Here is a 27,597-nt window from a genome sequence, read left to right as displayed (position 1 = left end):
AGGGAGTCAGTCACTCAGGCAGAAAATGCAACAATTCCTGATAGTCAGCTATTCTCACTGTTCCTGCTGACTAACATCAAACTGACCTTTCACTCTCATAATGCTTGCCGTTCCAACATTGCCCCAATATTACCCTAAGAAAACACGTGAACTCTGCATTTCAATAGGCCTGTTTGCCCTTTCTCCAGCCTCGCATTAGCATTCAGAGTATAACCCCCCCCATCCTGGGTGAGCTGCTGCTCTCTCTGCAGCCAGCGTTTGCTCATCTCCTAATGATCAGCCTCTCTTTTCCATCTTAAAAGCTGCAATCCAGTTCAGGGGAGAAAAGCACAGCTGGATAACAATGGTGTTTTTATCTGGATCTGGGGAGCAGAGGCTGCGTGGGTGTGAAAAGTTACAGCAGAGCGCCAGGACACAGAAACAGGATTTTGAAGTGCGTTCGTAGTGACAGGCGTGTTATGTGTGGAGCTGTGAGTGATTGGCCTTGTTAAGAAAGTAGACAGGCTTTAAAGAGTGAGACAAAACACAAACAATTAGGACTAATGAACCTTGTTTCATTGTTGAGCTGTGGGTGAGCGTCTGTTACCTGGTTAAGGTGACTCCAGGGGTGAAACTAATGGGGTTGGGTGTAGAGAAACCCCACAGAGAGAGGCAGATCTTATGCCCAAAGTGGTTCATCATCTGCTGGGAGTGAGAAATACAGATCCAGAGAATAACACACATGATTCACATGCTGCTTTGAGGTTTCGGAGAACTACCAGCACACTCCAGAGAAACATAAATTACATGATTCATGAAGGGCTTTGAAGTGGATCAGAGGGTGAAAAGCACATAAAGTAACATATATACTTGCAACATTGTGTGTCCTATTCATAACCCCTGCAGCATGCCATCCATTTTCTCTCTCTTATTATCCCCTCACACTTAAAGGAAAATTCCACCCTAAATGCCTAAATATGTGGCGTTCAAACTGTTTCAGAAGTTATTTTGATATCTGTCATTTAATGTTTTTCAGTTTACCCCTCCCATCCCTTTCTTTAACAACCTAGCTTACCACTGTTACCTCAGTTAATGACCTCCTACATTTCAACTAAGACTCCATTAAGACCCCAGAGAACTGCACAGTTATTTATCACCCTACTGTGGTGTGATAGGCTAGAGTTTATCAAGTCAGTGCGCTGCAGAAGGGTGCAGTTAGGGTTAAGACAAAGAGGTCATAGTTCGGGATAGTATTAGTCAATCACAGTGCAGTAGGGCGGGACTGGGTGAAACAAAATAACGAGAAAAAAAACAATGCCTGAGAATTTGTTGCATAGATGAGTCAAAGCCATACACTGTAAAAATATAATGGATGTGGACGTAGCCACCGTGAGGTCTGCCGTTGGTTTGTGGACTCCTGTTTTGAAGCCATCTTGGATGTGACCTGAAGTGACTGTTCCCCTGAAGTCGTCAAATACCATCGCTTTGTCAGTGATTTTGGTGTCAGACCCTGATGCAAAAAGGCACCTTTAGCAGCAGTATCATGCTGCCACGAAAGGTGCTTTTGTTTATAACACAACCAGACAGACCAGACCAAGTTTGAAACAACACCTGTAACAACACAGTATAAGGAGCTGGAAAGTCCCTATAGAGTGGGTGGGAGGGGAGGAGGATGGATCCATCCAACACACCCCGGACTTTCAACTGGGAGGCTGCCGTTCACATCCTTTGTGAACGTAGAGCCAAACCATGTTTTTTCTAAACCTAACCCCGTGCTTTTGTTGCACAAGGAAATAACTGTATATACAAAGTGTTAAACTAATGTGAGTTTATTTAGTCTATAGGGAGTGAGTCACTTCTAGAGCCAGCCCCAAGTGGCCATTAGAGGAACTGCAGTTTTGTTTTGTTTTGTTTTTGTGGCTCTTTCTCATTGTCTTATTTTTTTTGTCCCTCATTCAAAGCTAGTGTTTGTTAAACTAGTTAATAGTATCATTTTAACAATGTCTTTTCTCAGAGTTGACTTTGTAAAAGCTAAAACATAATACTCAAGTTTTCTGTCCATATGCTAATGTAACCTGACAAACTAAATTGCAATTTAGCTTCATTTAATGCGTACAATTTTAAGGACACGTTGTTTGACCCAGAAAAAGTAGCAAAACGGTGCACACCGTTTTTAAATTAAACATGCCTCCAGCAATTATTAATTGGTAAACCAATCTAGACAGGTGGGTGGCACTCCAGTGATCTTGAAGCATGCTAATATAAAGTCGCTGCATGTATAATTTGAAAATTCCTTAATTTGGCGCCACCTGGTGGTAGTATAAAAAAACCCCAAGTGAATAGACTTAAAATACACACAGAGATTACTGCATCAGAAATAATTAGAAAGAACATAAAAATTGTACATATATGGGGCTTTAATGGGCATCTTCTTCCGTTTAAATTGAACACTTTATCATTTAAACAAAAATGAATATTTTGTTAGCAATGACACATCCCATAAGTTTTTTTGATTGCGTGTTTATGGCTAAGACTCTTGGGAAATGTAGTTGCAGTTTTATCTTGATTAAAATTATGGGGTGTTGAAATGTAACTGTCCTGTTATCACAAAATTTGGACAGACAACCCCAGAGGTAGAATGCTACAAGAGTAACTAAGAAAACTGTAAAAATGGAAACCAGTGAAACAGAAACTATCAAAGGGAAGTGGGGCAGGATCTGTCCTTTTTCACTTACTGTAACTGTGGATTATATGTACGAGCAGAGAGCAGTTGAGATAACACCATAAAGTTGTAATAATCTAAAGATGAAGTTTTTCCACTTGGGAAAAAGCAGAAGTCATCCCTCTTACCCAAAACATGCTGCATCTCAGTCTGGTGTATTGTGGCTGCTGTTGGTGTACAAACTGGCATCTGTTGTTTGTACAACAGATCACTCCCTGATTGCTGAAAGCTGTGTAAAGTCTAAGACCTATCCGCTGGTCTTTGATTCTGAGGAACTGACAACAAAATCTGACATTTACTGGTGATGTGTTAGATGACAGGATTTGTTTCTTATATTGATCTCTGTGTTGCTGTAATGGAAAAACTGTGACATGACCTCACATCATCTGTTTGACCTGTTACAAAAGAGGAAAATAAACATCTGAAAGGAACCCAGAATTCACTTCTAGTAAAATCCTGCCTGTGCCACCATCCAGCAGCTGCAGTACAAGACTACATCACAGTTGGGTGTGGTCACAAGCACAACAAACCACACCTAACCACACCCTCCTGTAAGGATGAGTGTAGTCAGGTGTGAAGTCTCCTCCTCATTGACTACATTTACATGCGCACAAATATTCCACTGTTATTCTGAGGATGGAAATATTCAGAATTTGATACGAGTCATGTCAAAAGAAAAGCCCACATTTCTGGCTGGAAGGAGAAACACACCCACTTTGAAACATTAAGGAAGTCTTATTCACATATACTACAACACTGACCTTTTTAAGAAGGTGGCTGACAGAATGAAAGAGCAAGACTGTGTTTGCACGGCCCAACAGGTCCACCACAGGTGGAAACTTGAAAAAATCCTATATTGAAAAAGAAGCAAAATGACAAGCAGCTCCAGATGGTCTTTCCAAATATTGTTTTTCATATTATGATGTGATTAACAACATGAAATAGCATGTAAATTGGAGTATGCACAGCTGCATATAAATGGAAATATTAGTGGAATATTTATTTGCATTAACCATGTCAACAGTTTAGCAGGAATATTGACTTTTTCAGAATAAGAACAAAACCTGGAATATTTTGTACATGTAAATGTAGTTATTGTGTAGTTGCTCTTTACATGAGACTTACATAGTGGTGCATTGTGCTGTGGCAGGTGCTCCGTCCCCGCCAAGCCGTCTGTTTCTGTCCTCACGGTGTGCTTATGACCCGCCCACACACATTTTTGTTAACTGATTAATTGGCGCTGGTTATTTAGATTATTATGGCGTAATTATTATGAATACAGTCCATCTGATGCTAATTTTGTTTCTGCTTTTCACTGTTTCATCAATACAACAGATGTACCTGTAGCCAGTAGCTCACTATCATTATCCTCATTCATATTTTAAGAAGCTAAAAATTATGTACAGCCACAAAATTAGCCTTAAAAGCTGGAAATTAGAACGGCAGTACAGAGAGTTGTTGCACAGAGATGATACCACCATCTCGTCTAGTTGCATTGGTGTGAACCGGCAGGTTTGTAGAACAACTCATCTCGTCGCGAATCTTTGGTCTGAGCTGGGCTTAAGGTAACGAAAACACAATGATTCGTATTTTTAGGTTGATTATACACTAATGACAACATATTAATTATTATTTTATACCATTTCTGCCAACATGTCGCCCTTAAATTCTACACACCAGACCTTCAATGTGGAGTTGCTCTATAAATTTGATGTGCTGTTCGGCTGGATATCTCCCTTAAAGTGTCATACTTATAAATTAAAATATGAGAAATACGTTTGCAATGATAATTTTTACAACTGTATTTATGACAAAAGCAAGTCTGCAGAATAGTACACATTTTCATAATCACTGTATGAGTACATGGTAAGAAAACAGTAAAACATGTTTGGTTTATTATACATTGGACTTATACATCAACATTTAACTGAAAGAAGCAACATGTTCCCGGGAATTCATTTTTATTAACCTCTAATCACAGGCCTGACGTTGGCCTGACAAAACAGGTGTGACTAATAACATTAATTAGGGCTGTATTCTGTTTGTGCTCCAGCGTCAGGCCCCTGGTACTCTGCGTGGTGGCTCACTGACATGACTTACTGGCACACCTGAATGGAACAGAGCCATGGTTACTGTTATCAGCTACACCTGTGCTTTGTGCTGTGTGTCAGCCCTGTGACTGACTAACGACCTGTCCAGCACTCTCGCCCAATGTCAACTGGGATTGGCTCCAGACCCCCGCAATCCTCAAGGACAAACTTGTATAGCTAAGGGTGGATGGATGGATAGTCTGGTGTGAGTACAGTCTACACTCACAGCTGTGAAGTCAGCTGGGTGGCAGCAGCAGATACACTTTCAGCTTTTAATTAGTGTCTGTCTAAACATCCATCGCAACTTCTCCAGTCTAAACAAGGGAGCTCCAGTTTTCACCGCAAAAACCACACCAAACAAACAATAAAAATGATCTGACTTCTGGTTTAAACAAAGCATAAAATAACAAATAATTAATTACAAACTAGGCCAGACTTTGAGCGTGTATGAGCTCGATGCAAACCAACATTACAAAAGTAATTTACACATATTTTTACACATATTTATACTTGACATTAGTCCTCGCTTTACCCACAGTGCTAAAGAATAAACCAGAAAATTGCAGCAATGCTTCACAGTTCAGCCAATAATTCAGTCCACAAATCACATATCCTTGTGCCAATATTTCAAATAATTGTTTTGTAAACATGGCACCAACACAGAGAAACACACATCTGTACAGTTTTAGGCTGATTTGTAGGTTTAGACTCTCATGATAGCCCTTGAATCTTTTTTTTTTTATTATTATAGGGCTGTTACTGTTTTAAAAAAAATCAGCAGCGTTACAAAATAAAGCAAACACTGACGGTGGGAGTGTGAACTCTTGAGTCTGAAATAATTTAGCTATCACTAGGACACGAACGATGAGAGAAACAGGGAGATTTAAGTAGTAACAGAGCTTGTTAAGGTACAGTGCATGTTTAAATAAAGGTTTAACCTCAGCCTCTGGGGATAAGGACTTCACAACAACTCACCAGCTGAAGCCCAGTCCTGGCAGGAGATCATTCACCACCATGGAAGAGAGTATCAAAAGTTTTCTTCTTCTTCCAACTTGTTTCTTTGGGCAATAATGTGTTGCAGACTGGGAGCATTTTTACAAAGGTCTGTTGTGTGTTTGCTCTCCAAGTAGCTCTTCACTTGCAGGTCCATAACAAAGCTGTGTCATGATGAGGGCACCCATCACTTTGTTATTATACAGAAGTCAGTGTGAGAGCAGAGGGGACGAGAGGCAAGAGGGCAGACAAGTTGTTGTAACCACAGTGGGAGTGAACCAGAGGGCAAGTTTATTTACACGGTGCCATGGGTTTATCTGGTGTGCTTTAATAGATATGTTGAGTATATCCAGCGATGTTGAATAAACAAAACAGGTTCTTGCTGAGACATAAAAAGACATGTAGCATTACTTGTTGTTCATGCTTCCTCTGCTGAGCCACAGAACTTTACATCGGGAACCAGAACTTTACAAAAAGATGTCCTGTCCCACAGTTTGAATTCCTAGAGGAAAAGATGATGGGAGTGTGAGAGTGCACTGGTCAGTGGTGACAAAGCATTAGCAGGGAAAGCGTCACAGGAAGCATCAGGACCAGGTAACTCCTCCACAGAGGCGCCGCAGGTGAGGAGACGCCTCCGACCCCGGCTGTGGCTAAGCGAGGGGTCAGCAGCTGCTCCTGGAAGGTGAAGTCGTCCATCGCAAGGTTGTCAGCCAGGTCTGAGAGGGAGACAGACAGAGATAGCGGGGGGAGACGAGGAATGAAAAATATGAGGAGAGGCAGGAAAAAGCATGGAGACAATTAGAACAAACACTGTCGCAGAATCTGAAAAACACATGTGGTACGGCTGCCCTCTTTTTTGCATGATGTCTTACACAGCTGTAAAAACAGCGTTACATCGGGAGAACGAGAAATGCAAGCTCCGCATAGAACCAGATGCCGCATGTTATTGTTGTAGACACATGCTGAATCACACAGACGCATATTTCACTGAGAGTGTGTGTTGAAATGTGGATTTAAGTGGGGAGATGCTGAAAACAAAAAAATAAAAATAAAACCCACAGAGGCTGGATGAGGTCATGTCTCTGAATCTGAAACACACATTTTGACTGATGCGTGTCTATAGTATAACTCCATTGTTTCAAAAATTCAAATTGTTTTATTAAATTAGTCCCCAAAATATACAAGGCCCATAAGCTCTGGTGCTTAGGTTTGTACATGTAAGAGATATTTACAGTTCGTGACAGGACGTTGCCTCTTTGAATCCCTGAAGCAGTTTGGAAATTTGAAGTGGGGAAAGGGAATGATGAGGCCTGGTTTCTGATTTGGCAGATCACTGTGAGTACAGAGTGTTGTAGGCACCGGGGAGGAATTAATAGTCCTACAGAGGGAGATACTCCAGGATCTTGTGACCAATAATAGCAGCCACAGGCACTGTGATTTCCAAATGTGACAAGCTAGCTCATGCCTTTTGTTTGTATCTTTGCAGCCCTGATGGGAATCCTGTAATGGTTTAAACTGTTCTGCATTTTAAAGGAAATAGTTTGACATTTTACGCTTATTCGCTGTCTTGCCAAGAGTTAGATGAGAAGATAACTACCTCTCTAATCTGCATTAACGATGGAACATGAGGACTGGAAACAGGGGGAAACATGATAAAATGACTTAGCCTCTGAGGTGAATCTGGTGATTTCATTCTGGCGGCCCTGTACAGTGGTTCTGCCCCTGCAGGTGGGGCGTGGATGACCAGAGGAAAAATATGGAGTGAAACAAAGGTGAATAAGTAAGATTTATATGGGGAAAACAATGCTGATGCTGTCACGCTGACCTTAATTTCACTAACATTCAAAATTGAGGCTTTTTTTATAACTTGATTCCCCAGTTATTGTTCATGATTGATAAAAAAAAATTGTGGGGTTGGTGGGAATCAACTTTTTTCGGCTTCTGTAGGAGGGCATGACAGAAAAAGTTTGAGAGCCACTGGCATAAAAATATAATGTTTCTACAAACCACAGCTATGTTACATTTGTACATTTCATATGTGACGTAGTTCAGAGTACATGTTCATGAACTGAGTTTCTCTTTAGGAGGAGGAGGGGATGTTGAATGGCGTAAGAGCTAAGCGAGACAGCTGCCAAGCTGCAGACCACTTTTTCGGGACCAGTGACATTTCCAGTCACGTTTGAGTGTCGGGTATTTTAAAGTGATACCTTGCCAATTTTCAACCAGCTTTGTGTCATAAGAGTCTGGGTAGTATGTGAAGATGAACTGTGGTAAACTGCTCCCCATATAACCACTCACTGCTCCCCTGCCAATCAAATTCTGCTAGATCACACAATGAGTCACATTACAAGTTAATGTTCCACCTTAAAAGTCGCCCAGTGAATTAAGTTATTTTTTCTCCGACTCCAGCTGCTGTGAGAGGCAGCAAAACATACTTTCTTTTTTATAGTAACAGTTAACCAATAAAATTCTCCACAGTATGAACAGTGGAGCTTCAAAACCAGCCACAACTCAGCCCTGAGCAGAGTGACCGTCCGCTATTGACCAACCAACGGACTGCAGTGTTCACAGCTCCACCTTTTAGTACCAGATCTGTGTGCTAGGTACCCCAACAGAGGGGGGACCAAAAATGGGAAGGTACGGAACGGTTCCATTGGTACCACAACTTTCCGCAGTGGAAATGGAAAAAAGTGTACCGAACTGAACTGAACTGTATCATACTGCTCGGTGGAAAGGGGCTAAAGAGTATAGAACTGGATCAAGAGACAGACCTGCCCTCATCTCTCTCTCAAACTCAGACTCTGAACAAACGCTAAAGCTAGGCAGTCTTGAACAAATATAAAACAAGATTGTTAGTGGACCGCCTATTTCTCAGCTCAAATGTTTTCAGAAGCATATTTCAGCTTACTTAATTACATGATACTAGATCATTCGTTACCAGCTGGCCGTCATTGTGTTAAGCAGACAATTTGCATTACGTCAGGTACCAGCGGGAGCATTAATTGGTCCACTGCGGTGCAGTGCATTCTGGTAGTGGAAAGTTTTCTACCTCTTGAGCAAAGGCAAATGGTCTTTTTCCTCTGTTTTCTATGATCATGTTGCACAAATTTTTCAAATGTCCAGCAGTGGAATATTTTTCTTAAGCCAAAACTTGATGTTTTCCTAATTTTAACCTAGTGGCTTTTGTCCTAAAACCAACCACATTACCCAGAGTTGTCACAACATAAAATTGAAAATTGAAACATGAAGAAACGTAGGGTGTCAACATATTCCCTACATATGAAATGTAAAAATGTAACATGTCCGTGGTTGGCAAAACATACCATGGCAAAATTTATTCTGGCGATACTCAGATTGAATATAACCCTTACAGATGTTTAAAATCCCCTCATACAAAGAACAAAAACTCGCTGTATGCAGAGAAGTTGGCTTAAGACAGTGTCCAAAGTCCTGCAGTAACACTGTCAGGAGACATTGAATTCAATCCCTCCCACGTGTAGCTATTAGTTATTTTTGTGGATAACACTTTTGTTTTCACGGTGTCGTTAATCAAACACGGGGTTGCATGACTGCGGTGAGGTTCTGTGGGACTGAGAGAAAATACTTAAATGACTTCAGGGACAGTGTGGAGAAAATTACACTGTTGCGGGCTCCTGCTCTGTGGGTTATATGGTCCACTGCAACCAGGCTATCATCCTTAACTTTCACCTCTCCTTATATAACTACTGTAAAGATGCCCTGAAGCAAGGTGCTTAAGTCATTTGCAGCCATGAGGTTGTTCAGTCCACAGTAGACTGTGGTTGACTGGGTGTCAGTGTTTTTCACTTTGACGATAAGCCTCGATTAGATGAATTAAAGTTTTTAAAAAGTGAACAACTCTTTGAATCACGCACTACTCTTCAGTCACTCCTGTACTTCACTGTTTCTCTCCCTTCTTCTCCATCTGCTCTGTACACTGCAGTGACTTCATAGTCACCTGCTGCTCTGCTCAGACTTACTGCTGTCTTCCTGCTCTGCATCCACAGCTGTTCTCCTACTGACGCTGAACAGAGCTCTTCCTCCTTGTGTGTGTGTGTGTGTGTGTGTGTGTGTGTGTGTGACACATTCAGTGCTGCTTTGTCTGGCAGAAAGCTGCGAGGGAGACTGAAATAAGAAGGCTGAGTTATGAGAGAGGGCAGGAGGATATCAGTAATAAAGCAGCTCTATGGGCAGGAACGCCAACTATGAGACGAGCTGTCCCCTGTCAAGCCAGATGGAGAGCACACAAACACACACACACACTGGTGCATTTCTGACATACCTCTCCCTCACACAGTCTCGGTGGCAGTGTGCAAATACACTGTCTTTCTCTCACATGCACACTGTCACATTTGAGCTCCTAAAATAACAGATAGCTCTAAACTGAATTAGCTGTTTCATCTGATCTCTGTGCTTCTCTCCCTAGTGGGAGTGATCCATTGGGAGGAAGTGGCAGATCTGAGGCAGTGTGTGATCAGAGGGAACAGTCCCACTAAAGCTTTGGCTTGCTTTCCTTGAGTAGAAACACAGAGAATGGGGCCCTTCCTCCTGAATCCCTGGTGCCCACAGGCCCCTATGCTGCCAGGCACCATCTTAAACAGAGGAAGGAGGCAAATAAATAAAGCTCCAAACGGCATCTCCTATGAATTTCTTTGCCGTTACGACATCATTTGAACAGCGGCCAGGGGACAATTAACTTTTTTCCCCTCCTGTGTCCTCTGACATGGCAGTGGGCAGACATTCTTCGGGGCTCTGAAAGAACGATTTGTCACTGTCGACAGCGGCGCACTGTAGTGCCGAGCCAATTAAGCTCAAGGTGCAATTCGATACAGCTTTTATATACACTGTGGATAAGAGGGAGGGCGGAGGAGGGGGCATGCGCGTCTGCATTTGTGTGTTTGTGTGCCGATGATTGAGTGGGGTGTATGCGCCCGTCCCTGTGTGTGTGCGTGTTTGTGAAAAAGCGGGAGACTAAGTGGGAGAGCATTGTGTTGGTGTGCTTTACAGCGATAATAATGTGAGTGAAAAAAAAAAAAAGTCTTGGGCTGTGAAAAAAAACCCCCCTCAAACCGGGGGAGGGAGAGGGTCTCTCTCGCTAGTTTAAACACTTCGACATGAGCAGCACCACAGAGGGGCCTTGTTCTGCAGGCTTTAAAAAACACCCAACAGGGACTGAACACTATGCAAACTTAGATCCCCTACACTCCGACACAGGCCTGGGACTAATAATATCCTGGTATCATTAGTGATGAACACCTGTGCCTTGTGTAGCAAAGTACAGACAGAGTGAGAGTGAAAGAGAGGAAAACAGACAGAAGTAGCTTCTTTTTCTTTTTCCTTTCGGGGCCTTTTAAGGAGGAGCCAGGACAGTGGACACAGGCTGGGACAATTAGGCACATAGATGGATAACTCCCAGCTAAAAATAGAGCCACTATCCCGCCTGTGATTAATGTGACCAGTGTGGGCCCTTGTGGCTTTCAGCGGAGCCGAGCCATCCTCCCTCTCGCCCATTTGAACCTTCCATTTTGAGACTATCACTCCTCAAAGGAAGCCACCTTGCTAGCGTACCCCTTGCTAGCTTTATTGTGGCCTTATGAGCTCGAGTTACGACCCAGGGGAGAGGTCAACAGTCCACCCATTGATTGGTTACACTAAGGCTCCGGACTAAGAATGAGCAGGTAGGTCAGTCACATACGAGTCAACAGCCGGGGGACGCATCCAGGCTTTTACTTTATGTTTTCTTTAGCGACCATTCCTCAGGAGAACAGACGGATAAATCCAGACTGTGGTTTTCGGGGGTAGCGGATGTTTGTTTGGATCCCTCTAACAGGTCAAACAGTGGCTGGAGTGTGTGCATGCATGCATACATGTGTGTGTGTGCAGAGGACAGCAGGGGGAAAAGGGAGGGGGGAGAGAGTCTGGAGTTTTGTTTTTCAGCAGTCCTCGGTGCCTGAGGCTTGTCATTTACAGTTTGCAGTTGTCACAACAAGCAAACTATGTAGAGAAATTGCAACAGTGAGTGGAAAGCCACATTTTCCAGCACAGCTACAGGTGATGATTACATGATACAGAAAAGCCCAGGAAACGCTCCATTTGTGCTGTCTCGCAGTTTCCGCAAACACGTTTCTTCAATGCAGCTGAACGACTTTTAGGCATAGGTGCACATCAGTAGCCAGTTGACACATTATTATAACCCCTCTGGCGAGTGTGTACCTTCATGGTCCAGTACAGTTTATTCAGTACATGTGTGCTATGCACAAAGGCCTTTTTTTGGTCAGATAAGTATGTGGAATGTTAAGTCTCCAAACACAGGTGCTTCTTATGAAACGGCAGAGATGGTTTAGATTGCCGCTATATTGGCAGATGATGTGTGCACATAACACACCTAAGCTGTTCAAATTTGATCTAGGTTTTAAAGATTCGACAGCTTAAAAGATATTACGGTATTCGAGGGAAAGCAAATATTTTATCATTAGTCTCATCTCAGCAGAGCAAACTATTCCCTAAATATTACACTCAGCAAATTTAGAAATTGAGGGGCTGGCATGTATATGTGTGTGTGTGTGAGCAATCCTTTATCAAGAGCCGCCCTTACAGCTGCGAAGAAGACAATGGTTCTGTAAAAACATGATAGGAGTTGTTGGATTGATTGATTGAGTCTTATCTTGTAGGGGGTATCACATATGGAGCTGACCTGCCATTATTGGCTTGTTGGTCACATTCTGTAACTTTTGCGACTTGGCCAGTGTTTGTCCAAAGAGATTGAGAGCCGAGAGGGAGCGGCGCAGGATGCTTCTGTCCATGGGCTGGCGGGAATGTGACCGTCTGCCTCCACACCCACAGGCCGACCACAGGGGCGCTCGGAGAGGCTGGGAATGTCGGGCCAAGACAAACGGGACGCCCAGAGGAGGCCCTGCCCCGGGCCTTTGCAACAGCACCGCTCTCTGAGCAGCTCTGGCTTCCCAACCTCCACAACACTCACTGTTATTCTAGGCTGAGGGACCCTCCCACACAGAGGGCAAGAGAGTAAGGCGAGGAGACGCGATGCCAAGGAGGACAGAGGACACAAACAGACATAATGGAGCTCTAAAATGTTTAAAAGGAAAGGTGAAATCAGACATTATTAAATGGGTTTGGAAGACTAAAGGAAGTTTATCAAAACAGGAAAAGGAATGAGAGGATCGAAGAGGGAAAAGACAGGAAACAAATGGTGTGGTGAGGCGCAATCTAAGAAACTCCAAACTGAATACTCAATGTGTGGGTTCGCTCTGATAACAAAGGAATACACCCAGCTGTCAAAAGGGGGAAACCAACCTTCTCAGACACTTTCTAAATTGTGGCTTTGTGGGACAAACACAAGTCAACACCTATTAATTAACATGGCCAGTGAAGAGAAGTGGTGTCAGTGAGGGGGTGACCTGCATGCTGCACCCATTGGCCTCCCCCTGCGCTCTCCAAATTAGATTTACTCTGAAGTATTTATAGTCTCCACTTCCAGTAACAGCTAATATGATTGTAGGAAGGAGAAAGAGAAGGAGCTTGAAGAGAAATAAAAGCTTGAAACAGAAACATAAATTTTGAGCGAGAATTCCTCGTAGCGCTGACACTGTGAGGGTGGAAAAGTGTGTGAGCAAGTGAGAGGGGTAAAAACCATAACAAATCAAACATACAAAGAGTTGATTCTGTGCTGAGGGCAAGGGGCTCGTTCAGGGTGGGGAGCTCTGCTGCGTACAGAGAAGGCCTGTAACCTCCGGCGGCTCGGAGGTCGGTGCTGACGGAGGGTCAGGGGTTGGCAGGGAGCGCCGGTTACGGGGTGTTTCTGGAGAAATGAAACAATGGTGGTTCTTATCAGTGTGAGAGAGATAGAGAGAGAGAGGCCGGAGTGATTGTGTATGGATCCAAGCTGATGACCGGTGGGTCAGCGTTTGAGTTTGGCCTGGGGGACGTCCTGGTCAGGGAGCCTCTGAGGAACACATTCCTTGGATACTATCTTTATCTTGTAATAATGAGGAAACTGACATCCCACACAGATCTGTTTACATTCTCCTCCTGTGTCCAGCAGTCAGTCCAGTGAAGAAAATGTGGCTGGCAGATTGAGACGTCTGTTTGTTGTGCAAATGTCCCTGCCAACAAACATGCAGAATTCTCCCTGCATTCCTGTCATAGAGAGGCAGACTAGAAATACAGCCAAGAGTGACAATTTGGCCGGTCTGACTGTACACTTAGAGCTCCTGTTGAGCACTTTCACTATCTATCTGAGCCCTTTTTAGTGGTTAGCCTGCGGTTTCCTCCAGCAGCTCAGTCTATCAACAGCAGTGCTCCTGCAATGTTCACTGCTTTGTTGAGTTACTTTCGAGAATGGGCTGGAAAGTAGTAGGCTACGGGGAGAGAAAGACAGACTGAGGGAAAGTTTTCGGGGACGCAGGTGAAAGTAGAGGGTTAACATGTAAAATGCAAACCACCCAAACCCTCAACCAGGCTTTTAAGACATTCCCGCAAAATGGCTGCTGTGTGTCACTGCGGCGGCGAGCAGCGGGCCTCGAGAATGGCCCCGCTGTGTGCAGAGTGTTTGTGGACTGTGGCTGAGCTGATGGACATGACCCAGGAACGGGCCTGGAATCAATTTAGTGTGTCCAAAAAGTGCCTGTGAATGTAAATAAAGCTCTTGAGCAAACAAACGCTTTTCCGTGAGGCACACACAAACACAGAAAAATGCATAGGCCTACAAAATGAATCAAACGCTGGTGGGCCCCCCCTACTCGTGTAGATGATGAGAACTCAGTCGGCTCTGTGCGCTTGTATCCACAGAAATTAAAACCAGGGCTCTTCTTCCTGCCTTCTGGCTAATCTTAAGGGTTTTATCCCCGGATTGATTTGAAAAAGCTCCATGGCGGAAGACCAACAAGGGCCCAATAAGAGGGTAACTTCATCCCCATGTTCCTCTCCTCCCTTTTTTCCCCTCTCCTCTCCCATCTTCCCCTCCACTGCCACCACACTCAGCCTCACAACTGGGGACACACAGGGCCTTGTGGCTGGCTCCAGTAAGAACTAGAGGGAGAGACTGCAGCTCACACTGGCCAAGCCTGTTTACACAGATGGTGGCAAGCTTCATTATTTTTGTGAGGGGCGTGGAGGAGGTGGGGAAGCAGGAGGATTGGCTGAATTTACAGAGGTTGTTTATAAGCTCAAGGAGGGACGGAGGTAGAGAACACTGGATCAGAACACTTCCAGTGTGTTACACATTATCAGGCCCTCCGCTAACACCACCCGTCCACCTTTCAACACCTCCTCTACCCCGCAGCTTTCATACCTTCATCAATTTAAAGACTTTTCCAGAAATATTATATCTTCATTTTGGAAATGGGTCATCCCTTTATCATTAATCATCTTAAAAGATGAGCAGATTTTAGTTGGCTTAAGAATGATCATTTTGTCAGCCAAAGATGAGAGCAGTCGGCATTTTTTCCAGTTCTCTTTTTGGAATGAATGATTTTGATTTGCAGAACGCCTGAAACTGAGCAACAACATCTGTTCTTTCATCTGAATCATTTTCTTTTCTCTGAAAAAAAAAAAAAAAATCATAATTATGCTGTTGCATAGCCAGGCTTGAGTTGCAAAAACATATCTGGTAAAATCAGAATATGTTATCACAACCACAGTCAGTGTTGGAGGCAGTTCAATAGTTTTGATTGCTAATTTATGCTTCTAGCTGGTTATTTCAGTTGTCTAAAAATGACGAAATTAAGAGTTCATAACAACGCTGGCATCTCTGTGAGGCTGCCCTCTGGCACAGAGGTGTAACAACATAGATCTATCAGCATTTCAGATGAAAAATGGACTCAATAGTCTTCCCATTTATTCTATATATTTTGGTAGATTATAGTCCTGACAGAGGTAGGCCTCAAACCAGAAGTAAGAGTAAGTCACAGTCTCCAGTCCTAACCATCAAGTCTCAAGCAAGTCCCAAGTCATTGCGGTAAGAATCATGGAAGTCAAGTCGAGTTCCCTGCTATAAGTCAAGCAAGAAAAGTCAAGTCTTTGCTTAAGGTCAAGCAAGTCACAAGTCAAGACGTATGAAATTCTGATGATTCAATAAGCTAATAAGACACATTCTGGTACCTTTCATTGTGGTTTTTGTAGTGATGGATGAAGCTGGATGTTGTGGTGGTTGTGTCGCTGATATTTTTAGCTGTAAATCTTGCATGCTGCAGTTCTCTTTTTTCTGCCTTTATCGGTAACATAACCCTTTAGTCTAAATATTATTAATATTATTTCTTGACTAGCCCCTTCCATTATAGCTGCCTCTTGAATTGGCCTCTGTTCGTCTACTGCATCCTAGTAGTAGGGATGTACCCAAATATTCGGATATTGGAATATTGGTTTCTATGGGTAGGTATTCGTTATGAAAATCTGGTATTCGATATTCTTTTTTTTTTTATTTACATTTTTTTTAATTAATTAATTAATTAATTAATTAATTAATTTTTTTTTTTTTTACATATTTTTTGGTGCTAAATGTAGTCTTTTTGTTGTTGGTAAATGTAGGTTATCAATAAAAATTAAAACTTTTAAATTGCATTGTTAAAAATGTGAAAATATAGCATATCCTACCAACGGAGCTTGTGTGCACGGCAGGCTTGAGCGCATCCGTCTGAGGCTGTGGATCAATGCCAAGTTTTACCACTTTATCACTATTCCCTCTCACTTGTAGCTGTTTTTTCGTTATCTTTTGAATTTAATATGAATTATGGAACCGTTTTTGTAAACGTTTGTTTCCCCCGTTTTGTACAATAAATTATTGTTTAGAGTTTCAACAAGTTTCTTTTGGAGTGTGTGACACACGTGTGTTTTGAAAACGACCGCGGACTGTCACCTGCTCAACGCATCAGTACCTTCGGATGCCATGACAGTAATAGCACAATAATGTCAAAATGTCATTTACAGACCGATTTAACAGACGATCACTGCTGCCCGACCCGCAGGTCCATTTGCGGCTCCTGTGGGTTACGGGTTGAGGCGCACATCACTACTCAGTTCAGTCTATAAATGCTGTACACAACAGTAAGGCTATAGACATTATATTCTATTCAGGCCGGCAGAACCAGCAGTGCATCGGCTCTACAGTGCACGGCACTGCTGATTAACCATTTTATTGCAGCACAGAGTGTCTGCCAGCAACCAATTACTTGCAGAGGCTTCCTACAACTTGTTTCAACGGTTCAGATTTAATCAGAAGACAAATTAAACAGGATGACTAGCCAATGTGAAAATCAAAAGCATAGAATAATGTAGTGAAGGAGACTGTTGTGCCATCACATTTGTTTGTGGTTTGAGAGCAAAGATCTGGTCGCCGCTGTGCAAAACTCCGCAATACAATTAGGTCCGAAAAAAACCCAGAGGAGTGCTTCGCAAGGAGTCTTGGAAAGGAGCTGAGCCTTATTAATTATTAATACCTAGGAAAATGAAAATGTTTAATGCTTCTGGTTGTGGATTGATTTAACTGTCTACCCATCCTGACACCAACAAGATGGCCTCATGGTTACACCTTCCAAACACTGGCAGCACCACTCGCCAGCCACCTCTTAACAGTGTGTAGCAGTGATTCACAGCAGGAACAGGACAACACCTCACATTCCCACTGACACAACAGTCTTTATTCACCATAAAGCACACACCTCCTCTACTTCTCTCGCCACAGTTGTCTGCTCTGTCGGATCAACATATAGAAAAAGAGTCACCTGGTTGGATGGCGCTGTCCAGGATTTAGCCAAGTTTTGTTGAATCAAAGGATATTAAAGTTTCTGAAGGAAATTGGAGGTTGCCCAGTTTATTATCCAATGCCTGTACAATGACTAGCAGGATGCTGGTTCAGCTGGTGCTTATTCTTTTCATCTTTCCTTGATGTTTACTGATGTCTACATTTAAAAACTTCAACCTGGCTAGCTAGCAGCTAGCAAGCAGAAGTTTACAGGAGGAGAGTTTACGGACTGATAAGTTGATTTCCTTATCCCAGTGAGTGACTTGCAGCCACACGCCACCACCATCCAAAGCTAACCAAAGAAAAAAAAGCACCACCGAGACTTGCAAAATAGACAGAAGACTCTAAATTTAGCATAAATTTAGCTGAGCTGACAGAGAGGCGACTGGAGACGTCCACGCCCACGTCACTGGTCAACAACAATTAATTAAACACTGCTGCATTTTACTGCCACAGATGTTCAGGGTTGTGCTAATTTTTTTTTAAATGTTGACCAACTCAAAGTCAAGACGAGTCTCTTTTTTTTAGACAAGCAAGACTCAAGTCCTCAAATTCGCAACTTAAGTCTGACTCTATTAAGAGGCCGTTTACACGTACACGGTGATTTTGATAAACGGAGACATCTTCCTTCGTTTGTGCCCTTCGTTTACACGCAAACGTAGATTTCTCCTCTGAAAACGAGTCTTTCTAAAAACTCCGGCCAGAGTGGAGATTTTGGAAAACTCCGGTTGCGCGTTTGCATATAAACTGAGATAAACGGAGTTATAGGCAGCCGACGTCACAGTATGCGCCGTAACTTGCGCCTGTGTCAAAAGTGCGACCTATGTTGCTATGGTGACAATGGATACATGGAAGGCTTGAGCCTCTCGTTACACTGCCACCTACAGGTTTGGCATGCTCTTGTGTATATATATACATGGGTAAGTGTAAACGAAGATCTTTTTGAAAACGGAGACGGTGAAATGTCCGTTTATGAAAATAGCCGGCAACGTGTAAACGGCCTCTAAGTCTGCATGTGTCTGTGCCTCAGTATCATCTGGCTCTGCATGCTGTTGAAAACCAGGACTTGGGCCATGTGGGCACCCAGATTCCTCCTCCACCCAAACACCTGCACTCCTCCTTGCACATCTGCATCGTCTGAGCCTGTTTCCTTCTGTCTCACGCTAACCTGTGGCACACAGGCCGTCTACCTGGCAACCACATGTGGACAACTCTATAAGAGCACATTCATGTGTGCAGTAGCTCAAATGATTAGCTTCATGAAAATATATGGAGCTTAAAGTTAGAGGAAACAGTGTACATGGTGGATGCATCCAGCGCTGCCAGAGCTTGTGTCAACAGTGTCTGGATTATGGCCTTTTTGATGAAGACATGTGGCAAACACTACTGTGGAGGACCGGCGCCGTGTGACTCACCTATCAGGTGCTGTGGGTCAGGGGTCACAGCTGCAGTTAATTAACATACCAGGTCCTTATATTGGCAGCACGTACGGCTGTCAATTCAACCCACATACAGAGTAAAGAATGTTTAGGTTTCCCAGTGTATCAACCTTTAGAGTTATCAAAGGTGTTTTTGTCTCTTTCTGTACTTTCCCCGCATTCTTTCATCACCTTCTTCTTTCTTTTACCCGCTCCTTTGTTCCAGCCACAAAATTTGTAGCAGACCTGAAAGGTGAGCCCAGCCCAGCCTCTCATCGTAAGCTGCATGTTTCACATTACAGGAATATTTCCACTTTGTATTTTGCTAACCCCTGGCGCTGATAAAATGCTCAAGAGCTTCCAAAAGAACAGCTTTCCTTCGGGCTGCTTACAGTGACCGAATGTCTGAGCGCAGGAACATAACAAGAGGCCTATTCAGGCGGCTCCTGCTGAGCATGGCGAGGTACAGCACACAGCAAAAGGCCCGTTCAGTCCAGCTCAGCAAGAAAACACACAAGGCAGAGCTCTGGGCTGCTGGGCCGTGGCAGAGCCCACCAACTGTTGGCTTTCAGACTACTGAATGTTTCCAAACTGCATGAAAAACCCATTTTAACAAGTTATTTAGTCTAGCAGTTAGCGTTAGACTCTTAAATAGCCGTCTTTATAAGTGGTTTAGAATTGAGTGGTCAACTCCTGTTATAAAAAGAAACATTTCTTTGGATTATTCCCAACGTGAATCATTTTGTTTTAAGATCTAACTTAAGTGAAGAAACATAAACCTTGACTGGTGAAAGGATTTCTATATTTCACTATATATGTTGCCTTTTATTTCACAAAGCTTTAAGAGCTGAAACTCACCTGGTTAACCTCAGTGGCAGGTTTTTTTTTACTGTCACACAGATAGCAGCATTTTAAGACTTTATCCACTGGATGGCTCAGTATTCTGAACACATTGCTGTACACATTTGAAGTGACAGAGGGAGAAAAAAAATGAAGTGAGCGTGAGGGAATGAAAAGAGGGTTTGAGCAGACTTTATGGAGGTTCTTTGTTTCCCCACAGAGGTTGTAGAGTAGGAGAGACCAGGTGTGCATGAAAGCATAGAAACACAGGTGAGCCCCCATCACGAGTGAAAGACAGTCATATGGTATCACAGATAACAGGATTCTAAAAGGACTGCACACAGACAAACCTATACACTTCCAAACACACACATTACTGTGTGCATCCACATTTTGGGATTATACTGACAAACAAAACTATTTTTCATACTTATGATTTTCTTTGAATACAACAGGTGTTTGTGACTATGTAATATGTATATGTATATAATCTATAGTTCTGCTTGTATAATAAAGACCTTGAATTTACACTGATGAAAATGTGTCCTATAAACATCCAGAGGTGAAGTTACAAAAAAATTAAAGGTGCAGTTAACAACATTCAGAGCATTACTGATAAACAACTATTTTCTATGTAAAGATATAATGAAGTTATGGTGTCCTGAGCAGAGAATGAAGTCACGCTCCATGTGTTGTAATCCGAGTTTCTCTTTCTTTTTCTGTTTTTGTTTTTTCTTTGGTAGTTGGGTGAGCCGTGCATGCCTGTTAGTACATCTATGTCCCTCCATTCATACCCCCCTAGCTACCTAATTGCCACTGCTCTGCACTGTGCTCGTACGCCGCTTACTGCTGACAATGCTGTCCCAACCCACGTGGTGGGATGGCGTTGTCACATAAGTGTAACCCCCATCCTCCAGTTCCCTCCCACTGTTAGCTCTGTCAGCACTATTGCCATTTAAAGCACTGTTAGCACTGTTTGCACTGGTGTTACTATTAGCAGTGGCTGCTGTCATGTCAGCTCCGCCACTGCCATGTCTGCTTGTAAGGTCAGAGGTGAGAGTTTTGTGCAGGCTTCTCTGATACCCCTTTTACACCAACATGGAACCTGTTCCATTCTGGTTCTTGCACCTGATTTTGAACCGCTGAGAGCCTTTCAACCGAAAATAAATTGGTTCAGAACTGCAAAAGTCGGTTCTTAGCTGGAACTGAAAGAAAAAAAAATAGATCCTTGATCTGAAGTGCAAACTGTGATGACATCAGAGGGCGTGTCATATTCTACAGGTTGAAAAGAGAGGATGTAGAAGGCAACAACAGAGATATCAAGTGAGAAATCATCAATCATCGTTTTTGGGTAAAACCAAATGTCTGTCCTAAAAGTCCTAAAGTGAGACTATGTGACTTTTGAAAGAAGATTTAACAGAAATAACATGCTCAGTCTTTGAAGCATAAAACAAACCTTTGTTCAATTCCAAACACTTCTAGCTTTTAATGGCTTTAGTTGTTCTTTTATCTCAGACATGTTAGGATGTTACATAATTTGACAGATCAGCTGATAAAGATGCGTCACACCCACCACCAAGTGACACTTCTGAGGAAGGCGGAAGTTTCCGCCGAAACATGTCAAGGTATGTAACATGTCTGAGATAAAAGAACAACTACACTCATTATCAGAAACTAAAGACACAATGAACACCATTGAACTACCTCTAGCTTTTGCTGCTACCAGTAGCTTTTGGTGGCTAATGTTAGCAAACTTCAGGTCGACATTACTGCATAAGTAAGATTGCTGAGTCAGTTTGTTAACTTTATGACTCTTCATTACTTGTGTTACCATATAACATGATACCATAATTGACAGGCTTGGCCACAGCAACCACAGAAGTTACACAGGCTTGCTTTAAACAATGTGCATATAGTAAATGTAAGTGACTGAGGACAAATCATTCAATCATCTGACCATAAGAGTGTAATCATGTTTTTGTTTTAACCTACACGTGTGAGGTTATTACTGATTATAGGTGGTGTGATAACGTTCTGGACCAAGGACCAAGTGTTTAAAACCAAACACTAGAATACTAGAATACAGCCTCAAATTATTTGTAAATTAAACCTGTTCATAACCATTTGTTTTTTATTTATTTGGCTAATTGAATTAATTGACAAGTTGAATTAACTGACACCACGGAGGTCAGTGAGTGATCTGTAACCAGTCCAGTGCCTGGCTGTAAGTCTGGCTTTGTGGGGGTGGGGGTGGTGTAGGGGGGGTCCCTGTCCTGGAATAGCTCCCCTGGCCTGGAATGCTCTGGGGAATGTGGGGCTTGGGGTTTGATTGGCCCAGAGGGGAAGTGTGTATGTCTGTGTGTGTGTGTTGTGGGTGAGCGGCATTAGTGATCAGAAGGTTATGGAATCTGCGCAGAGCATGAGCGAGGACAGATCAATCATTACGCATGTTTGGGAACATCCTCTGTGTGGTTGGCAGGTTGACAGCCCGGCTGTGTGGGGGTCTCAGCCCCGCCTCTGTCCTGTCTGCACCTTGTTGTTGTGGCTTCTGTCACCTTTCCCCGGCTCTTGTGTGTATGTGTGTGTGCTATGCCGTCACTCCACTCCAGGCTTTGTGAAACCAGATCTGCCTCGTCCATCTCAGAGCAGCAGAGCACAGACAGGCAGCCCATTAGGCCTCATGCTCAGCAGGTTGACCTTTGAACTCCAGCCCCCTGTTTGACCAAAATGGGCTGAGCGGCCGTGCTAGATCAGCGTTTTGCTAGGTCATCACAGGCTATCAGCAGCTATCTGAGGATCTGCCAATGAGCAGGGACTCTCCAAGGTCTGCAAACACTGGCTCACATACAAACAGACGTATATGTGCCTGCACGCTCAGTCACACACACTCGAGATGGAGGTCGGACCATAAAGGGTGCTTTAATTTCCCACTGTGTCAACCCCGAGTAGACAGTATAATGACTCTGTGTATCGAAGCAGAACTGTACAGTCAGGCTAACAGGAGCGTGTAAGAGAGGGTATCAGACTCTCACGGCCCAGCCTGCTGGAAGTGATGGCCCTGCAGGATTCCTGTGTTAACCTCGGGTTCCTGCTCTCGCTCCCTGCCCAGCGAACCCAAATCTCTGCCACAACATCCCCGACAGGAGGACTACTCCCTCTGCCGTGTTTGCTCAGCTGCGCTGGCTTTGTGTCCGTGTATCGACCCCTCTTGTTCCTGCTCCCTGGCTGTTTTCGCCCTCATTTTCTGTTTGGTTTCTTTTCTCTCGACAGTTTGTAGCTTCATTTGTTCTTTGTTTGGTTTTTGGAGAGCACGTCCTGACGTTTCCGAGGGATTGACAGCGGGGAGGTCAAGAGGTCGAGGAGAGGCGGCTACCTGAGGAAGTCTCATGTCTCCTGCTGCATAGTGTCACGGTGGTGTCAACATGTACAGTAGTCATGTAAACACGTTTCTGCTGTGCCCACTGCCTCTGTTTGGACTGTGATCGCTCTGACTCACTGCAAACCTGAGCCAAACCTATTCATGCACTTACCAGTTTTAAAGTAAATAGCTCCAATTTGGTTAGCTGGCTTACACGTAAACAACTTAATAGGTTGTGCCCAAAATTTCTTCACAGCCTGACTCATAAAAGCAATTTAAGGTAATTTAAAGTTATCAATGTGGATGCAGCAGGTCATTTCAAAACAAAGAAGTTGCAGTTAAAGGTACGCTACAAAGGATTTTCCTAAACAATGATGTATAGACTCATAGAAAGTAATCTCTCTCAATCATCACTTATGACCCACAAGATGCGCGTGGCGGTGTATTTTTCTGCAAAGATCAGGTGCCAGAGCGTAAGTAGTATGTATCCAGAAGGAGGCTATGAAAATCGTGGACACAGCGCTGAAATATAGTGAATGAGAGTGAATGTGGAATTGGATTTAACATTCACTTTAGCTGGAGATACTGTTTATAAACAGTAACTGACAATTTGTACATAATATACATTTAAGGTAAATTCAGAGATCCAGTTTTTGTCTCACCTGCAAAGATGCGTAACCGTTTACGTCTCGGTGGTGGCCCGAGTCCTGACACTCCAGTGCACTCATCCTCATCGTCGCAGTCACCGCTCACAAATCCCTCTTCCCCCTCATCGCTCCATCCGTCTGCTCCAACTCCCCGCGACCGGGCTCTCCATCGCTTCTCAGATACCGTTACCAGCCGCAGCAACTGTGGGACAAACAGGAAGAGGTTAAAGGTAATGATGTTGAAAACACAGCTGCCCTCGCCCTCCTCATGAATCACTGTGGCCGGAATGTGCCTGTGCATTAATGGTTTAACAAAGCTGTTAAAATAAATAAGGGGTGTCTCTTGATCTGAGTGTGTACTGTATGATTAGAACAGTGTGAGGGGAATTCCTGACAAAAACTCGGAGAGATCTGAAAGCGCTGGTATTTACCAAACTCTAATTATAATCACCAGGCAGGAAAACAGTTTTGTTATCGGTGCCAGTTTTGTTATTTTTGTCCAAACGTGATTCATTCAAAGGGTTGTGGCTGTCGCTCCATGTAATTTACTGGGAGAAAAAGAAACAGTGGGGCAAGCAGGCTGGTGCGATTGTGTTGTTACTGGCAAACATCATTGTCTTCAGTGGTTGTCACAGGGCAACTGGGCTACAAAAACACCACATAACACACTCTGTCCGAGTGGACTTCAAGGCCTTGGGATCTAAAACGAGAGCGTGGGAGGAGAGAAGAAGAAATATTGTTTAATGTTTGTAATATTATGACTTATTTCATTGCACCTGTTAAAGCTGGAAACCTCTCTCTCAAGGGATACCTGGCCAAGATGGCAGCATAAACACTCGCAGACATAATAATGAAAAACAGTCTGCAGATTAAACAATGCTGACGAAGAGAAAAGACAGATATGAAGACAGATAGAAAAAAAAGATGCAACACAAGCTCTAGAACAAAGAAATGTGATATTATTTACAACAGAATCTTATCCTGGTTTGGCCTCTGGGCTGTAAAAGCAATTGTTGGTTAACTCAGATATTTTCCCATGTGATTTACAGCAGCTCATAATGTGTTTGTACAAAACATACCAGAAGTGTTTATTGAGAACTGTGGTAAACTAATCAACTCATAAATAATACAGAAATGTCCAAGAGCTGTAAATGAATTACTCTTGATGATGAAGCAAAAACTGGTGCCTGAAGCCAGGCCAGTTGGCTCCAGACCTTGCCTTCAACGTCTTTGGTTGGACTCGCCTTTTACTCAAATAAGTGTCTTAGAATCAGAAGGCTGGTGCTCAGAAAATCACTGGAGACACGTAGAATCAGGTGCAACCGAGTTTAATGTGTTCACAAGCAACAACAAATACAACTCATGAGTCAAGCTCCGGAACAAGACTGAAGTTTCACTCTGTGCTCTCCCTTTTATGCTGGTGAAGACTCTGTTGATTCTCCAGCTTTTTTCTTTAGTCACATCTTAACTGTGTTATCTCTTCGAGCCACCTCGAGTGTGGTTCATACTGGTGTATCAGGCTGTGACAGCCTGGGCTGGACTTCCCCACCCTTATGTTCGAGCCAATTCTCACTGCATTTTTTAAAAAACATTGAATCTTAGGGACTCCTTATTTAGTCCCCAGTGCTTACATGCAATACATGATCAGATGCGTGTGAATGAGTACAATACATGAATACATGAAACAATGTGTTAATTGAGTATTTTAACTTCAACATATATTTCAACCTTAATCAACTTATGTCAGAGAATATCTACTGATTATTATTTTAATCACTCTTTGCAGTTAAAGCTTGTTTTACACTACATTGACAAAGTGCAAAAGGAGGAGGAAGCAGCAATCTTTATGCAATTCAATTACTATAACTGAGTAAAAATGTTGACTTAAAACTTTCTTTGCACTTTTTGTTGTGTGGCTTTAGAACAACACAGAAATTAAAAGAAAAGCTTTCCATCCTGCTCTATTCACGGGTGAGAAATATGTGAGCCAGCTTGGAGACAACCTACATGGCCGCTCTCTGACCATCTTTCAGCCTCCACAACATCACACATGATTGAGAGCCCTGCCAAGGTAACAGATGTGCTAAATTCCAGCCGCCTGCCCTCCAAGCTTCCTTTCATCTCGCCGCTCTGCCTGCATGTTTGTTTTTTATTGATTTCCTTCCTATCTGCATACGTCAGCAGGCATTTTTTGTTGTTGTTTTTGGTTGTTTTGGCTGGCTATGGGAGAAAATTGAGTTCATATGGGCCTTGTCTCAAGTCAGCTGCGACGTCTGTCTGAGATCAGACTGTGTGTTTGTGTGTGTGTGTGTGTGTGTGTGTGTGTGTGTGTGAGAGAGAGACAGAGAGCGGAGGTATAAAAACCCAGAGCTAATCACAGAATTACGTCAGCCAGAAGATAAACAACCCTGTTCCCTTCGCCTGCATATACAAACCAGTCAATCTGGGTTTTACAAGTGACATAAACTCTAAAGTTTAGAGAGGGAACACACATCACCTTGTTCCCCGCATGGCTGCCCAACAAACCTCCATTCATTTCTCAACATTGAGGCCATACACGCACGATGACCACAACATTTCTAAAAGCCTGGTCACTAAGACCGAGGGAAGGACAAACAGTAAGTCACAGACAGGACGGCTGATCCACAGGAACATTTTGACTTCTGTTTGAAGACATCGAGCAAAGCGCCAACTGTTGACAGAGCGGAGGCCTTAGGTGTCACATTAAAACATGTCCCGCGAACAAACCCTCCACATAATGAATGGCGGTTTAATGTACTGGTCTGTTTTCTTACAGACACATCCATGTTTGCCTGCAATTGGAGAAGTCCTTCACAGACTTACTGAGGTCCTGAGATTCCTTCTCCTTGTCTGTATCCTGGCAACTCAGTCGGACTTTGGGAGGGGAGGGGCGCCTCGCAAACCAATTAAACAGCAAACAAACTCTTGTAAAGCAGGGAAAGAAAGATGTGGTTCGGGGTATTTTAGAACAAAACCTAAAAAAAGGTATGAGGAGTGAGGGGAAAAACATTGACAGCAACTGTCGTGTCCTTGTTTAGAGCTCGGTCTGTCTGAACACTGCCATGTGTAGCTCACCACCTGCCAGCAAACACACCACCTCCCCTCAACACATAAACAGACATGCTGTCCTCTGATTCACTGTATGCTGATGTTAGAGAAAACAACACAAAGACTCTACAGCCATGCTAGCTGCTCTGTGAGGCTGTCCTCAACACAGACTGTGTAATAAAGATGAATGACATGACAACTCCCCAAAAATAAAGTCAAAACATCTCAATCACCCCCTGGTGGCTGGCTGCAGTAACACTACTGTGCAGACTACAGCTCCAAATGATGTCACCTGCACGGGATATTTTGGCTCCATTTTTGTACAGTGAGTGGACATGGAGATTTGTTGTCCATCATACAGTGATTGGTCCTCAGGTGCAACAGCGCTTTGTGCTAAATGCTAATGTCAGCATGCTAACATGCTCACAAGACAACAACAATTCAGAAACTTTAGGTATAATGTTTATATTGTTCATCTTAGTTTTGCACATTAGCATGCTAACATTTGATCATTAGTTGGAATGTACCGATACAATACTCAATATTGGTCCAATATTGGATCGGATATGAGAAAAAAAGAAAAGCATAATCCAATATGTACGGCATGCCGTAAAGAGATGACACATGATGGGTAACATAAACACAGCAGCTGTCACGAACAGAAGAGTTCCTTCAGAGCTTATTCTGTCTACCCCTAGATAGTCT

The 27,597-nt window shown here is 43.2% G+C and overlaps 1 protein-coding gene across 3 annotated transcripts in view; it reads right to left on the bottom strand.

The window, feature by feature from the left end:
* Nucleotides 1-4,265: 4,265 nt before the first annotated feature.
* gpc3 (glypican 3) overlaps nucleotides 4,266-27,597 on the bottom strand; it is a 149,107-nt gene continuing 125,775 nt past the window's right edge. For all 3 annotated transcript variants that reach the window (XM_049585568.1, XM_049585570.1, XM_049585569.1), the window contains exons 7-8: nucleotides 23,839-24,025; nucleotides 4,266-6,500 (exon numbers count right to left, since the gene is read on the bottom strand). In XM_049585568.1, the coding sequence (XP_049441525.1) occupies nucleotides 6,325-6,500; nucleotides 23,839-24,025 (363 nt within the window). In that variant the 3' untranslated portion in view covers nucleotides 4,266-6,324. The remainder of the gene's footprint in view (nucleotides 6,501-23,838; nucleotides 24,026-27,597) is intronic.

The sequence above is a fragment of the Epinephelus fuscoguttatus genome, linkage group LG9, assembly GCF_011397635.1.
Source record: "Epinephelus fuscoguttatus linkage group LG9, E.fuscoguttatus.final_Chr_v1".
NCBI lineage: Eukaryota > Metazoa > Chordata > Actinopteri > Perciformes > Serranidae > Epinephelus > Epinephelus fuscoguttatus.
This window is presented reverse-complemented; position numbering and strand designations above follow the sequence as displayed.